The sequence below is a fragment of the Haliotis rubra genome, unplaced genomic scaffold (genome assembly GCF_003918875.1).
Source record: "Haliotis rubra isolate DU_JTF1 unplaced genomic scaffold, ASM391887v1 Scf468, whole genome shotgun sequence".
NCBI lineage: Eukaryota > Metazoa > Mollusca > Gastropoda > Lepetellida > Haliotidae > Haliotis > Haliotis rubra.
The window spans coordinates 658,754-673,075 of NW_025767155.1; the positions used below are offsets into that span (position 1 = coordinate 658,754).

Sequence of the window (14,322 nt, forward strand, 5' to 3'; positions counted from 1 at the left end):
GTCCGCCGTGTCATGGCAGCCCAACTGCTAGGAAAACTCAACACTCCCCCCGCGGAAGCAGCAGGTGGGAGCTTTGGGCTCCCGCTGTAACAGCGGGTACCGAGTATCCAGGTAGAGCAAGCAAGCAAGCTGTAATTTAGAGGTGCGGAGTCCCGCCGGTACCATGCCACACTGCACCAGTTTATTTACAACAGTGAAAAGTTACAAAGAAACCGACCTGACAAGATCTTACCGCGCAAAGTCTTACTGGGTGGATACCGCCTGATTGGGTGAGGGGCACCGACTGCAAGCAAAGCAACTTAAGAAACAAATGAAAGCAACATAGTGATATAGATTTTCCATCGCATATGCACTCTTTCAACCATATTGCGATCAAACAAGTGAAAACGGGTAAGATAATATTATTAATGATAACAAAATCATTGTGGAAGCGTTGTGAAAGGGATGGGGACGGGAGGGTGGGAAACGGACTTTTTATGCAGCAGGTAGCGTGAGCATGTGAAGTGCTATTAAAAAGCGTGACGTAATGCCGGCGGATATTACGTGTCTCTAAGCTTAGCTGCACGTGAGGCAGGTTGGTGACGTAAGCGGAAGTGAATCCAAGCGCGGGAATAAGATGGTGGACGAAATCAAAACAATGGAGAGGTTAGAAATTGGAACGAAACGGTAACGCAGCCCATAACACCATTTAGCTAAATATTGCTAAATGTCATTATGAGCTGACTGTTAGGGAAACCTGAGAGCCTCAAAACGATAAATGAAGACAGAAAGCCAGTATGGAATTCAAATGGGCGCAGTGATGATGGCGAGGACGGGAAACCGCACCGAAGCATGGAAAGCCCACACGGGCTAGCGAAGCATTTGCAGACCCGCACGGGTGTGCACAAGTTGGTCCGCCGTGTCATGGCAGCCCAACTGCTGGGAAAACTCAACACTCCCCCCGCGGAAGCAGCAGGTGGGAGCTTTGGGCTCCCGCTGTAACAGCGGGTACCGAGTATCCAGGTAGAGCAAGCAAGCAAGCTGTAATTTAGAGGTGCGGAGTCCCGCCGGTACCATGCCAAACAGCCCCGCGCCACGGATGGGTGAGGGCTGCAGAGGCGCGTGGCTGCCATCAACACTGCATAATGTGTGTGTGTGCAGGGGTGGGGGTGGTGTGTGTGCAGGGGGTCGGTGGGTGCGGTGGGGAAGGAGAGAGTGGTGTTGGGAAGAGACAAAGGAAGGGAGACGAAGCGCATTACCAACAATTGCTAATGACATTTCAGAATGAAACAGGTTCTACGCCACACTCAGACAGATTCCAGCTATTTGGCGGCTATCAGCAAATAATGAGTGGGTTTAGTCTTACGCCACACTCAGCGATATTCCAGCTATCTGGTGGCGGCCTGTAATTAATCGAGTCTGGGCCAGACAATCCCATGATCCGAAGCATGCGCATCCGTCTGGGTACCCAATGGCATAGCTCAACCAAGTCAGCGAGCCTGACCCACTGATCCCGTTAGTCGCCACTTACGACAAGCACGGGTTACTAACGATCTACACGCATGGCCTACGATGACGTGTGTCAGGCAAATGAGTGAGTGTAACCACCCGAACCTAGTAGTCGCCTCTAACAACAAGCATGGGTTACTGCATACAAACCGAACCTGGTTCTTAATTAGAAATAATTTCGTTAGCGCCTCGCTCAGCAATATTGCAGCTAACCTGAGGTGGTCCGTGAGAAGAAGTACGGACCAGCTCCGCTATAGTCATGCAACCTGTTATCGCTGATAATGGCAAGCACAGGCTAATACTGAAACTGGCCTGCGTCACGTAGGTGAGCTGAAATGATGTGACACAGAAATTACCATTTTTTGGTTAATGCCTGCACCGCGTGACGGGACTCGTACACCGCAGGGAATTTAGGCGATAATCCATGGACAATTACGACATTAAGGCCTGATTTCGGGTAACCACCTGCACCTAATAGTAGCCTCTAACAACGAGCATGGGTTACAGCATACAAGCCGAACCTGGGTCTTAATTAGAAATAATTTCGTTAGCGCCTCGCTCAGCAATATTGCAGCTAACCTGAGGTGGTCCGTGCGAAGAAGTACGGACCAGTGCCGCTATAATCGAGCTACCTGTTATCGCTGATGATGGCAAGCACAGGCTAATGCAGGCTACTACTGAAACTGTCCTGCGTCACGTAGATGAGCTGAAATGAGGTGTCACAGAGATGACCATTTTTTGGTTAATGCCTGCACCGCGTGACGGGACTCGAATGTTGCGGGGAATTTAGGCGATAATCCATGAACAATTATGACATTACGGCCTGATTCAGGGAGTGAAAGAAAACTCGCATGCCCTGTCCATTCAGATGAACCTTGTCCCTGGCACTGATGTGGGTGTCAGTGATGTCCGGGTGCCGAGCCACTTTCCCACCCAGTTCCCGCACGACATTGGCCTGTTGAGTTTGCGCCGCTTAATGTCGATGGCCCGCGGGTTCTGGGCCCCCCTCCATGCTAGCCTGGGCAGCATACATGACCATATGATGGTAGCTTTTGGACACCTCAGATGAAGGTAAAGCAAGTCAAGGTATATAGCATCAAAAAGCGGCTTAGATGCGGTAGCGCAGAGGTCATATGAACCCAAGTGGATGACCACGATTTTTGGCTGCGCCTCCAGTTCGATAAGCCTATCGATATAGGTCCTGAACTGGGCCCATCTCATCCCCCCTTTTACCAGCCACTTCCCGCTGATTGGAAATTGCTGACCTGTCTCTGTATGGTGAAGCAGCCGGGCCAAGTAGCTAGACCCGATGAACCAGGCTGCATCTGAAACTCGTGGAGATAGTTGTGGGATTTTGAATAACATTTGGCCCTAACATATTTAAAGATCATAGGATGGATGGTATGCGGATGTATGTCCGGTAAGCTGCCGACTTCCAACGCCCCAGTTCCTGGATCTGTTGTGAACTGACGCCTTGTAATGCTGCTGTGGTGGCTGCCCCTATGCGAAATGAATGTGACGAGTACAAACTAGGGTTAATGGGCTCCGGGATTGACGCCAAAGCCTTTTTGAGCACCGCCTGAAACTGAAATTTTGTTAGTGGGGAGCTATCAAAATGAGTGAAAAAATACCCCGTACCAGTAGGTCTGATGCAGCGGAAACGCTGCACTGCTGCGACAGGACATAATGGGGAGTTCGGCAATGCCTGGATGGTGATGTATGCTCCCAGACCATCCTGATCTGTTTTGGAGCTCCGCAAATGTACCTGTATGGCTGATAAGTCACCTGCGACAGTTATATCTGAAAACAGGCAAGCTCTGTTAGTGCTGTCCTTTGCTGAGGCTGCTACCAGCTCACCGACTCTGAAAAAACCAAAGAAAGTCAACAAATATGCAGCGGCAAACAGCGCTGCCTCGTAGGACTGGCTGCAGACCAAAGGCAAGGCACGGATGATCTCTGCAAGAAGGTGAGTCGTTATTGGTTGTCGGGTGTCCTGTCGATGAGACAATCTAGACATACCTGAAAGAGCTTTCTGAACAAGGAAGTGGTGTGACACATCGCACATATTATGCAATTTGTGGAGTGCTGCCAGCCCCGATACGTATGACCTGGCTGTGGCAGGCGACCTACCTGACACCGATAAATAAGCAATAAACTGTAGCCATTGGTCCAGCGGTATAGGCCAAAGAGACGGTAAACCAAATGCAGCGCGGAATTGTTCAAACGCTGTTTTGCCCGCCTGATAAGTGCGCCATGTACTTGGTGCCAATGATGAAGTGATGAGACGGTTAACCTCAGACATCAGATGTCCCACATGTCGTCGGGAGTGGGGGTTGGTACCTTGTCCGCATGAGGCGCTGCTGACCTGAATCGTGCCCACTGAAATCTCGAAAGAGAATCTGCTATAATGTTAGCGTGGGTGTCAATATATTTCGCTTTGAACAGAATGTTGTGTCTGAGACATAAAAGCACCAAGCATCTAAGCAGTGACATGACCCGTGGAGGCTTTGCTGTCTGACGGTTTATTATGTGGACCACAGCCTGATTATCACAAAAGAACATTATCCGGCTGTTGGAGAGAACAGAGCCCCACAACTTGATGGCGAGAACGATAGGGAAAAGTTCAAGCATGGTTAAATCCTTCAGCCATCCCTTTTCATGCCACTGTGCTGGCCAGCGACCATTAGTCCAATGGCCCTGAAAGTAAGCACCGAATCCCTGGCTGCTGGCTGCATCTGTAAAGAGTTGTGCCTCCTGCGAGTTTGACCATCGAGGGTGCAAGAATAAAGTGGTGCCATTATGACTAGCAAGAAATTGAAGCCATACTTTTAAGTCTGCCCGGATACCCTGTGTAATTCTGATTCTATGGTGCGGCTGAGAACACCCTTTTTGAGCATCGATGAGGCGCCGAATAAATGGTCGTCCCATGGGTATAGCCTTACAAACAAAGTTGAGTTTACCGACAATTGATTGTAAATTGCGCAATGTCACTTTTTTTTGTTGTGTGCTGTCAATATGTGATTGAGCTGTTGTGTCAGCTGTTCTACCTTATCCTGTGGCAGCCTAATTTCGCCTTTAGCTGTATCGATGGTTAAGCCCAAATATGTTAAGCATGTTGAAGGGTGAACTGTTTTGTCCGGGGCCACTGGAACGCCCAAGTGATTGAATAGCTGCAATGATGATGTGAGTAAATGCTCACAATTTTGGCTGGTTTGGTCAGCCAGGATGAAATCGTCAAGGTAGTGGCTAACATTGTTGCTGCTGGTGTCTTTCCTAATAGCCCATTCCAAAAAGGTACTAAATTTTTCGAAAAGAGCACAAGAAATTGCACAACCAAAAGGGAGGCATTTGTCAATGTAGAATTAGTGTTGAAAGTGCATGCCAAGGAGAAAGAATTGACTAGGTGATACAGGTAGAAGCCGAAAGGCTGATTTTATGTCAAATTTGGCCATGTATGCATTTTTTTCACCTAAGGCTTGTACCATGGCGACTGCCTGGTCGAAGCTGTTATACTGTACTGTGCAGAATTCTTGTGGAATGAAATCATTGACTGACTGGCCTGATGGATAAGATAGGTGATGAATGAGGCGGAAGGCAGCCTCTGTGTTTGATGTGGATTGTGTTTTCTTGGGAACCAGGCCAAGTGGGGAAACTATAAGGGTCTGTAGAGGGGGTGACGAGAATGGTCCAGCAATACGACCTGCTTCTATTTCCTTTGTCAGCTTATGCAAGATGATATGAGGATTAGCGTTAGCAGAAGATAAATTTCTTGCATCCCGTGGACCGGGTGGGCCTGTATATTGTAAACTGAAGCCTTGGTTAAAACCTTCCTGAAGTATAGTACTGTCATTTGAATTAATGTGTTGATAAGAAATTAGCCATGGGGTGAGGTTGCAGACTTTGATTGGTGAGGGTGCTAGTTCAAGATTGGCGTGTGTTGCTGATGGGGTTATTGTTAGCATGCGCTGGAAATGTGCCATGTTTGGGCCTGGAGCCTTTATGCTGAAAGCAGCTACTGGCTCCGTGTCCCCTGCTGTCGCATGACTGGCACTTGTGCACATAGTTGCAGTTCTGCCTTCGGCAACCCTGCTTGTTGAAATCCCAACATACGGGTGCAGCAGTGTAGGCACGATGGTTATGGTTCTGATTATTGCTAGGGGGTCTGTTGGCAGATTGCGGGGGTTGACGCTGGTTGGGGAGCATTAACTCAAGCCACAGCTGGCCGTCAATGGTGCCCCAAGGCCGTGTAGGGTTACGCTCCATGCGTTGTCTGAATTGAATGTCGTACTGTGCCCAACAATCCCCCCCGAAGCGTGCCGCTGCCCCCCGCACTGTCTCCATGTATGCAAGCAAATGCTGCACAGTGTTCGTATCCTGGTGCTTTTCAACATAAATACTTATAAAGGTATTGAAAGCTGACGTCCACTGGCCTATGGTCAGAGGCCGTGAGGGTTGCTGCTTAGGCCTAAATACCACCTGTCCGGAGCTGTCCAGCTCCATAGAAAAATTAACGGCTTCCTGTGACGCGTCTTTTTGGGGTGGCAGCAATTGGCGCAGGTCTACGAATTCCCCCTTATATATTTTGTCCCGTATAGACGCTCTAACATGGGAGCCAAGGTGCTCGGTTTGCACATGGAGCTGCTGGTAGCCGGCGTTGGGGGGAAAGAAACGCTGCTGGAGCGTATCGGGGTAGCCAGTGGGCTGGACAGTTGGCTGTAGATCTAGGTTAGGACTAAGAGAGTGAACACGAGCATGTGCGGGATATGGAGCGCGTGGGGAGGGAGGTGAAACATCAGGGAGTAACACACCCGGCTGAATAAGTATACTATTGGCAGCATTAGTAAGCGACCTACCTGTCTCTGTATCATCCCGGCTGGTCCCTGGAGCTGGCGCTGTGCTGACTGTCAGCGGCACCCTGGGGGTGTTGTCACCTCGCAAATCCCGCGAAGCGCTCAAGCGAGCAGCTTTTGCTCTCCCCGACACGAGACGGTGATTCAGAGCTGATTTGCGCTTTGGAGGCATATCGAATTAGATGAGGGTCGAACTTCTGTAGAGCGGTGAAAAAACGGACTTTTTATGCCGCAGGTAGCCTGAGCATGTGAAGTGCTATTAAAAAGCGTGACGTAATGCCGGCGGATATTACGTGTCTCTAAGCTTAGCTGCACGTGAGGCAAGTTGGTGACGTAAGCGGAAGTGAATCCAAGCGCGGGAATAAGATGGTGGACGAAATCAAAACAATGGAGAGGTTAGAAATTGGAACGAAACGGTAACGCAGCCCATAACACCATTTAGCTAAATATTGCTAAATGTCATTAAAAAGTTTAAGAAAACACACATGAAAATGTCCTGAAGCTTTCACCTCCTTCAAACCAGTGTGCAATTTAATATGAAGCTCATTTTCCAAATAACCATCCACAAACCTTGAACAATTTGTCCAAAACCAACATCTTAATAAACACTACTTTGGCTCAAATGTCTCCAAATAATGGTAACCTCCTCAAAAGCTGATGATTTCTAAGAAGTTTTACATTAAATCTGGGATAAATATATGTTTCAATATTCATTCCAGTTACATGACTAGTCAACTGAAAATTTTGTAAGTAATTCTGTTCCAAGACTGAATAATGCCTGACCAGGGTGTGATCTATTTCTTTTCAAATTTTCTGGATGTTGAAATTTATTTTCATGAGCTTGATACTAGTAATCATTTTCAGAATGATCCTTTCAGTGAATATATTATTTAAAACATCCAAAGATATCTTACAGCAGGAGCCAACAAACTAAGTTAATTAGTAGCAAGTGATTGCCAGGGTACGTATTTAGTGTTTGTTTGCCTAGCTCTGCCTTAAAATCACATGAAACTGATATGTCAGTCAATTAAGTAGTTATTTATAATTAATTATGTTATTATTTATTTTATTACCTTTCCACGTTTACTTAAGGACGCAAGATTCTAAAAACATACCTTGCTATCATTTCCAGTGAATTATAATTAAAATGACAGTTATGTTATTACTCCTAAAATGTACCAGTGCGCCTCCCCTACATGTTAAAAAATTTATGTTGTAACAAAAATCCAAAAGAAATAATGTTCTCATAGTTAAGAAATACACTTTTATTTCACTCCGTCCAATATTCCAGAAAGTCACTATTCTTCTCACATAGTGTTCGTCTCTGATCCACATGGAGTAACTTAATTAAATTCAAGGTCCCATCTCTTTATAAAAATTCTGAAATATTTATGGCATGGTTTTATAGACACTCATTTGAATGAATTTTGTTATTTGGATGTTGCCCGATAGGCAAATGCTGACACTGACTATGTTTCCGTTTGAATAATATAAATATTATTTCTGGAATATTTTGCACTAATAACAGATACTGTACTGTAGGCTTTCAGATTGTGTTTTTGAAACTTTAAAACATCCTATAATGTGTGACAAATTTAAGAATATCTATGGGCGATGGTAACAACATCCACCACATTGTTCTTTAATGCAACAAGTTCTGCTGTTTCGATCGACCGTAACCGAAATCAGATCGCTGTCAGATTTGTTTACATTGTGTCATGGCTTTCTCGCCTGTCTCATTTCAGCTTTATGGTGTACCAACTCTATGCCCAGTATTGACAAAACACGTTAAGCAAAAACAATTTTGTAGTTACAAGAATTGCCCGTGTTTATAACACTTGCAAAGGCTTCAAGTGCTATTTGTTGTCATCTATTGGTAATGATTTTGCACATGTGCGAAAGTGTGTAAGTTCGTGCAAATTCTCACCCTCAAGCAGATGTAGGTTTCGTGAGCGATGGTGCAGGCATTTCATTGATCGTGAGGCATATCGCGCTCCTTGATCCGCTTCAAATCTTTTGTCTCGACCATAATGGTTGTGTTAAAGGTACGCATCAAATCACAGCAATATGTAATAGATATAGCGAGTGTGAATGGCATAATTTGAAGCACATCGTTTCGGAGGCATCGTTTGACCCCGGAAATAAGTCTGACAAATCCACAAAGCGCGCCCGGCCTGCTGATTGGCCAAAATTGACGCATGCGCCAGTTTTGATTGACAGACTGGATCGGTCTATTGTCATCTCCTTACTGTTTTAATCTATACTAGGCACATAAAGAAACTGTGCATACAAAAAATTAAAATCTAAATTTATCAAACCTGTGGAGACACATAAGGATTTAAACTCAGAGATTATTGACATGTATCCAACATGACATAAATCCTTAACCGGCCGTTAGGTAACCGAACGTTAAATATGCGTTGTTCAAAACATGGTTAGTCGTGCCGTTAGCTAACGTCGCCGTCAAAGTTTACAGTGTGGTTAACGTCACTAGTTAGCTTCCGTATATCCCATAATTCCGTTTTCTGTTTACTTCCGGTTTACCAAAAATGGAAACGCAAAATGGCGCCTGCACCCCAAGGAAAAAGAGAAGTCGAAATTTCTCTGCTGACGAAGAGAATGTAACCCAGTCAATGGTTGAGGCCAACTCTATAGTTTATCATAGGCATGCGAATGTCGTACCGCTACGAACATTTTGTATTGGAACACAAGGTTCCAGCCGTTTGCATAATTTATATTTCAAAGACATATGATCCCAGCTCTGTGTTGGACTTACTGCAATTCCAACAACAGAAAAGACATTTTAATGACAAACTATAGCACAGCTATAGATAAAATATGATGAATCCATGAAAAAAATATTAATATTAGAAGCATGTTGTCCGTGGATAGAAAATGTATAAATATTACACACAGAGTTACGCTTAGACGGCTACAGTCTTAATGAATCTTTGAATTCCCACAAGACCTATCGCTCATTTTTCACTCCTTAAATCGTCATTACTGTATGGACAAGTCGTGAAGATGCCATCAATATCATTTATTAATTATTTGCCAAGTCTGTCAAAAATTGTAATGTATGAACACACATTGCCAAATCTTTTAACAGCAAACAATATATACTCTCCCCCAAAACACGTCATGAAAATAGCAATTTCATGTAGCAATGAATTAAAACGTGATTCATTTTACAAAAGGTTTTGCTCTGTTTATGAGTCCTATGGTGTTAATGTTTTGAAACACCACAACAAAACGCACCATCGGTAAAATACCCGTATTTAACAGCATGATTTTCAATTTCGGCGTGTAGTGTCACAGAATACACAATTCACATGCGATGCACGTGAAAGTTGGGGATCAGAGAGTCTCAATGATGGGTATAAAAGGTTGATCGCTGTCTGTCGATTATTCACTGTATTTGGAATATTGTTGACGAACGCAAAATGCCACGTCTAAGTGAAGCCAACCGTCATATCGCCATTGGTTAGCCTGAAGCTGGCCAGTCTGAACGTGCAGTTGCCCGACGCATGAATGTTCACCAAAGCACCATTTCACGGCTCTGGGAGAGATTTCGCCGGCAGAGTTCGGTAGCAGATGCCCCTCGTAGTGGGCGACCTCGAGCGACCACTGCGGCGCAGGATCGCTACAACCGGGTAAATCACCTGCGTCATCGAACAGCTACGGCGACCAGTACCGCTCGACAAATACCCGGATTGAGGAGGCTTTCTGCACAGACCGTCAGGAACAGGTTGAGAGAGGTTGGTTACGTGCCAGAAGACCTTATTTTGGCCCTGTGCTTCGACAACAACATCGTTGACATCGAGTTCAACGGTTCATTAACGTTCAGGCCTGGAACCTACCGAATTGGCGTAGAATCTGGTTCAGTGATGAATCACGATTTCTATTGGAACGACGCAATGGAAGAATGCGGGTGTACAGACGTCGACGTGAACGTTTCGCCGACGCTTGCGTTCCCCAGGTGGGCAGATTCGGCTGGGGAAGTGTTATGGTGTGGGGAGCAATTACCTGCCGTAGGAGAATTGATTTGGTGATGATCCAGGGCAACCTGACAGCTCAACGGTACTGTGACAAAATCCTACGCCCACACCTCCTTCCAATCATTGATCGCCAGAGGGAGTTGTTTCAACAGGACAATGCCAGGCCCCACACAGCACGTCACACTAGAGACTTTCTCCAGAAGCACAACATCAATGTGCTCCCCTGGCCCTCAAGATGTTGTGAAATTAATACCATTAGCTTTTATCTGAAATATGCATTTAATGTCAATAGAAACTTAATATGTTACTAGCACCACGTGCAAGTAATCAAACTGTAATTGTACTATAGGCCCCAGGGCCAACACTGCTGAATATAATCGATCTATTATCCGACCTCACTGTTGACAGGAATCTCATGAATAATACTGTGCAATATCGTCATTATCTGAACGCCTTCACAGACGCATATTCCGGAAAGATGTCTTGAAAAACATGAAGCTGCGTCTAATTTATAGATGAACATAATTTCCTCGATACTCATTAATCAGATGAACCTTCATTTAGTTCAATTCACAAGTGACTGAAGAAAATGCATAATTCTTTTGAATGACTTCACGGTCGGAAAACATGTATTATATTTAATAAGGGTATTATAGAACGCTGCAACGATTCGGCAGGGAAATACTATTGTGCCATTGTATTCCTTCTATGAACCTATCAGTGTATAACATTAGCATTCAGATATTGTTATAAAATAAGTTAAAAATTCCAATATACTCTCCCAAAAAAGAAACGCATATAGGAATTTCAACTGTATTTTTATGTTTATTTTGAAACATCTTGTAGGCTTGATGAGTCAATGAAATACAGCGAAATTGCACACTGGGAATGCAGACTTATCCGTCTTTGGCACCAACTCGAGGAAAGTCAGTTTGAGTGTCACATGGAGACGTGTGGTGGCGCTGAAGTCAATACCTCGTGTGATCACCGTGGGCATCCAGAACTGCACGGCATCGCCTCGGCATCGAACGAATAAGTCTCAGAATATCGTTTTGCCCAATCGCAGCCCACTCTGCCTGTAGTGCCTGTGCGAGTTGCTGAAGTGTCTGGGGCTGAGGGTTACGGCGTCGCACCCGTCTGTCGAGGGCATCCCACAGATGTTCGATCGGGTTTAAGTCCGGTGATCTTGAGGGCCAGGGGAGCACATTGATGTTGTGCTTCTGGAGGAAGTCTCTAGTGTGACGTGCTGTGTGGGGCCTGGCATTGTCCTGTTGAAACAACTCCCCTCTGGCGATCAATGATTGGAAGGAGGTGTGGGCGTAGGATTTTGTCACAGTACCGTTGAACTGTCAGGTTGCCCTGGATCATCACCAAATCAATTCTCCTACGGCAGGTAATTGCTCCCCACACCATAACACTTCCCCAGCCGAATCTGCCCACCTGGGGAACGCAAGCGTCGGCGAAACGTTCACGTCGACGTCTGTACACCCGCATTCTTCCATTGCGTCGTTCCAATAGAAATCGTGATTCATCACTGAACCAGATTCTACGCCAATTCGGTAGGTTCCAGGCCTGAACGTTAATGAACCGTTGAACTCGATGTCAACGATGTTGTTGTCGAAGCACAGGGCCAAAATAAGGTCTTCTGGCAAGTAAACCAGTCTCTCTCAACCTGTTCCTGACGGTCTGTGCAGAAAGCCTCCTCAATCCGGGTATTTGTCGAGCGGTACTGGTCGCCGTAGCTGTTCGATGACGCAGGTGATTTACCCGGTTGTAGCGATCCTGCGCCGCAGTGGTCGCTCGAGGTCGCCCACTACGAGGGGCATCTGCTACCGAACTCTGCCGGCGAAATCTCTCCCAGAGCCGTGAAATGGTGCTTTGGTGAACATTCATGCGTCGGGCAACTGCAAGTTCAGACTGGTCAGCTTCAGGCAAACCAATGGCGATATGACGGTTGGCTTCACTTAGACGTGGCATTTTGCGTTCGTCAACAATATTCCAAATACAGTGAATAATCGACAGACAGCGATCAACCTTTTACACCCATCATTGAGACTATCTGATCCCCAACTTTCACGTGCATCGCATGTGAATTGTGTATTCTGTAACACTACACGCCGAAATTGAAAATCATGCTGTTAAATACGGGTATATTACGGATGGTGCGTTTTGTAACCTTTACCTTTTGTAAAATGAATCACGTTTTAATTCATTGCTACATGAATTTGCTATTTTCATGATGTGTTTCTTTTTTAGGAGAGTATGTTATCGTGTAATATGACAAGAGGTAGTGTTGTGTTCGCTGTGACAAAAAGGTTTCGATATTCAAATATAACATTTGATCAAAGTGACTACGAAGTAGGCCTGCATATCACTCACAACAGAAATAGATACATAATCATGTTTTGTATATTTTCCTACACATCAGTTGCGAGAGCAATGTTTATGCTAACTAAGTTTTCGTCAATTTATATAGCATTTTTAAAAGATGATTTGCTTCAATTAAAACATTCGAAGAATGAAAAAGAAATTAGGCCTATTGCTGAAATGATTATTAAAAATATAATTAAAATCCATCTATGGGAAGGGATGCCAGACGGATATATCCAAACAAAATCGGATAATTACTTTGAGTATAGACTTTCAAAAATAGCCATTTCTGGTGTCCCCCGCCGTGATGTTGCTGGAATATTGCTAAAAGCGGCGTAAAACCAAACTCAGTCAGTCAATCAGTTCAAAAATAGCATATTAATTAACAATGATATCAGTTTTTCATAAAATCACTAATAATTCTGAAACGTTGCCGATAAACCTGGAATCGTGTTCAGATGTTTTCATAAATACACTCACACGAACGCCAAAGTGCACTTCTTCGCCCTATTGGATAGTGTTTACAAAATCACGTTTCGCGAAGGGGGAACATGAAGTTAGAAACGGATTGGGGATTGGGGATTCGAATCCCGAATCTGAATATTTTTTTCACATTCGGGATTCGTGATTCGAATCCCGAATATGAAAAATATTCAGATTCGATTCAAATCCCAAATATGGAAACAATATTCAGATTCGGGATTCAAATCCCGAAACCCGAATGTTGAGAAAACTCAGATTTGAGGTTCAAATATGGGAAACTGTAGTTACCCAGGTATACAACGAGCACCTAGTACTTTAGAAGGGGGATGACATATAAGAGTTCAAATACCGAATGCCGAGTGTCGAATGTGCAAAAATACCGAATCTGAAAAAAATTCAGATTCGGGATTCGAATCCCGAATATGGAAAAAATATTCAGATTCGGGATTCGAATCCCCAATCCCCAATCCCGAATCCGTTTCTAACTTCATGTTGCTTCGCGAAGGCCGGTATTGAAACGCCAATTACATCACTTATATTTCATATTCAGCGGCGACAAATGAATCACTGAATTCTAAAGCTGGGACGGGTACTCGGGTACTCGAATCCGGGTCGGGTATAGCTGGAATCGAGTCCTATTTCTAGGAATCGAGTATCCGGAAAGGGAGAGAGCTCTGTAATGACAAGGGCAGACAATAGCTTGTCTTTTTCATTTTTGACGTAACACCCATTTACATCATTGAGTGAGTGAGTGAGTTTAGTTTTACGCCGCACTCAGCAATATTCCAGCTATATGACGGCGGTCTGTAAATAATCGAGTCTGGACCAGACAATCCAGTGATCAACAACATGTGCATCGATGTGCGCCATTGGGAACCGATGACATGTGTCAACCAGGTCAGCGAGTCCGACCACCCGATCCCGATAATCGCCTCTTACGACAAGCATGGGTTATTGAAGATCAATATTCTAACCCGGAAATTCACGGGTTTTTACATCATTGGTATTGTCCGATTAGTGGAGCATAGTTTTAATGACTGTAATTTATCTGTGCATGAGCAGTGAATAGTTAAGTTACAGTAGCAGCAGGAACGAAACGTTCGTTGTTATAACGAGGAATGTAAGTAATGGTG

The 14,322-nt window shown here is 44.9% G+C and overlaps 1 protein-coding gene across 1 annotated transcript; it reads right to left on the reverse strand.

The window, feature by feature from the left end:
* Positions 1 to 4,972: 4,972 nt before the first annotated feature.
* Positions 4,973 to 6,546, reverse strand: LOC124290519. The gene has a single exon (XM_046727264.1). It carries the CDS (start codon positions 6,508 to 6,510, stop codon positions 5,410 to 5,412), a length of 1,101 nt encoding a protein of 366 aa, XP_046583220.1. The 5' UTR covers positions 6,511 to 6,546; the 3' UTR covers positions 4,973 to 5,409.
* Positions 6,547 to 14,322: the final 7,776 nt, after the last annotated feature.

What these genes read in the sequence shown, in the direction of transcription:
- LOC124290519 (XM_046727264.1), bottom strand. Translation starts at nt 6,510, where the DNA reads ATGCCTCCAAAGCGCAAATCAGCTCTGAATCACCGTCTCGTGTCGGGG.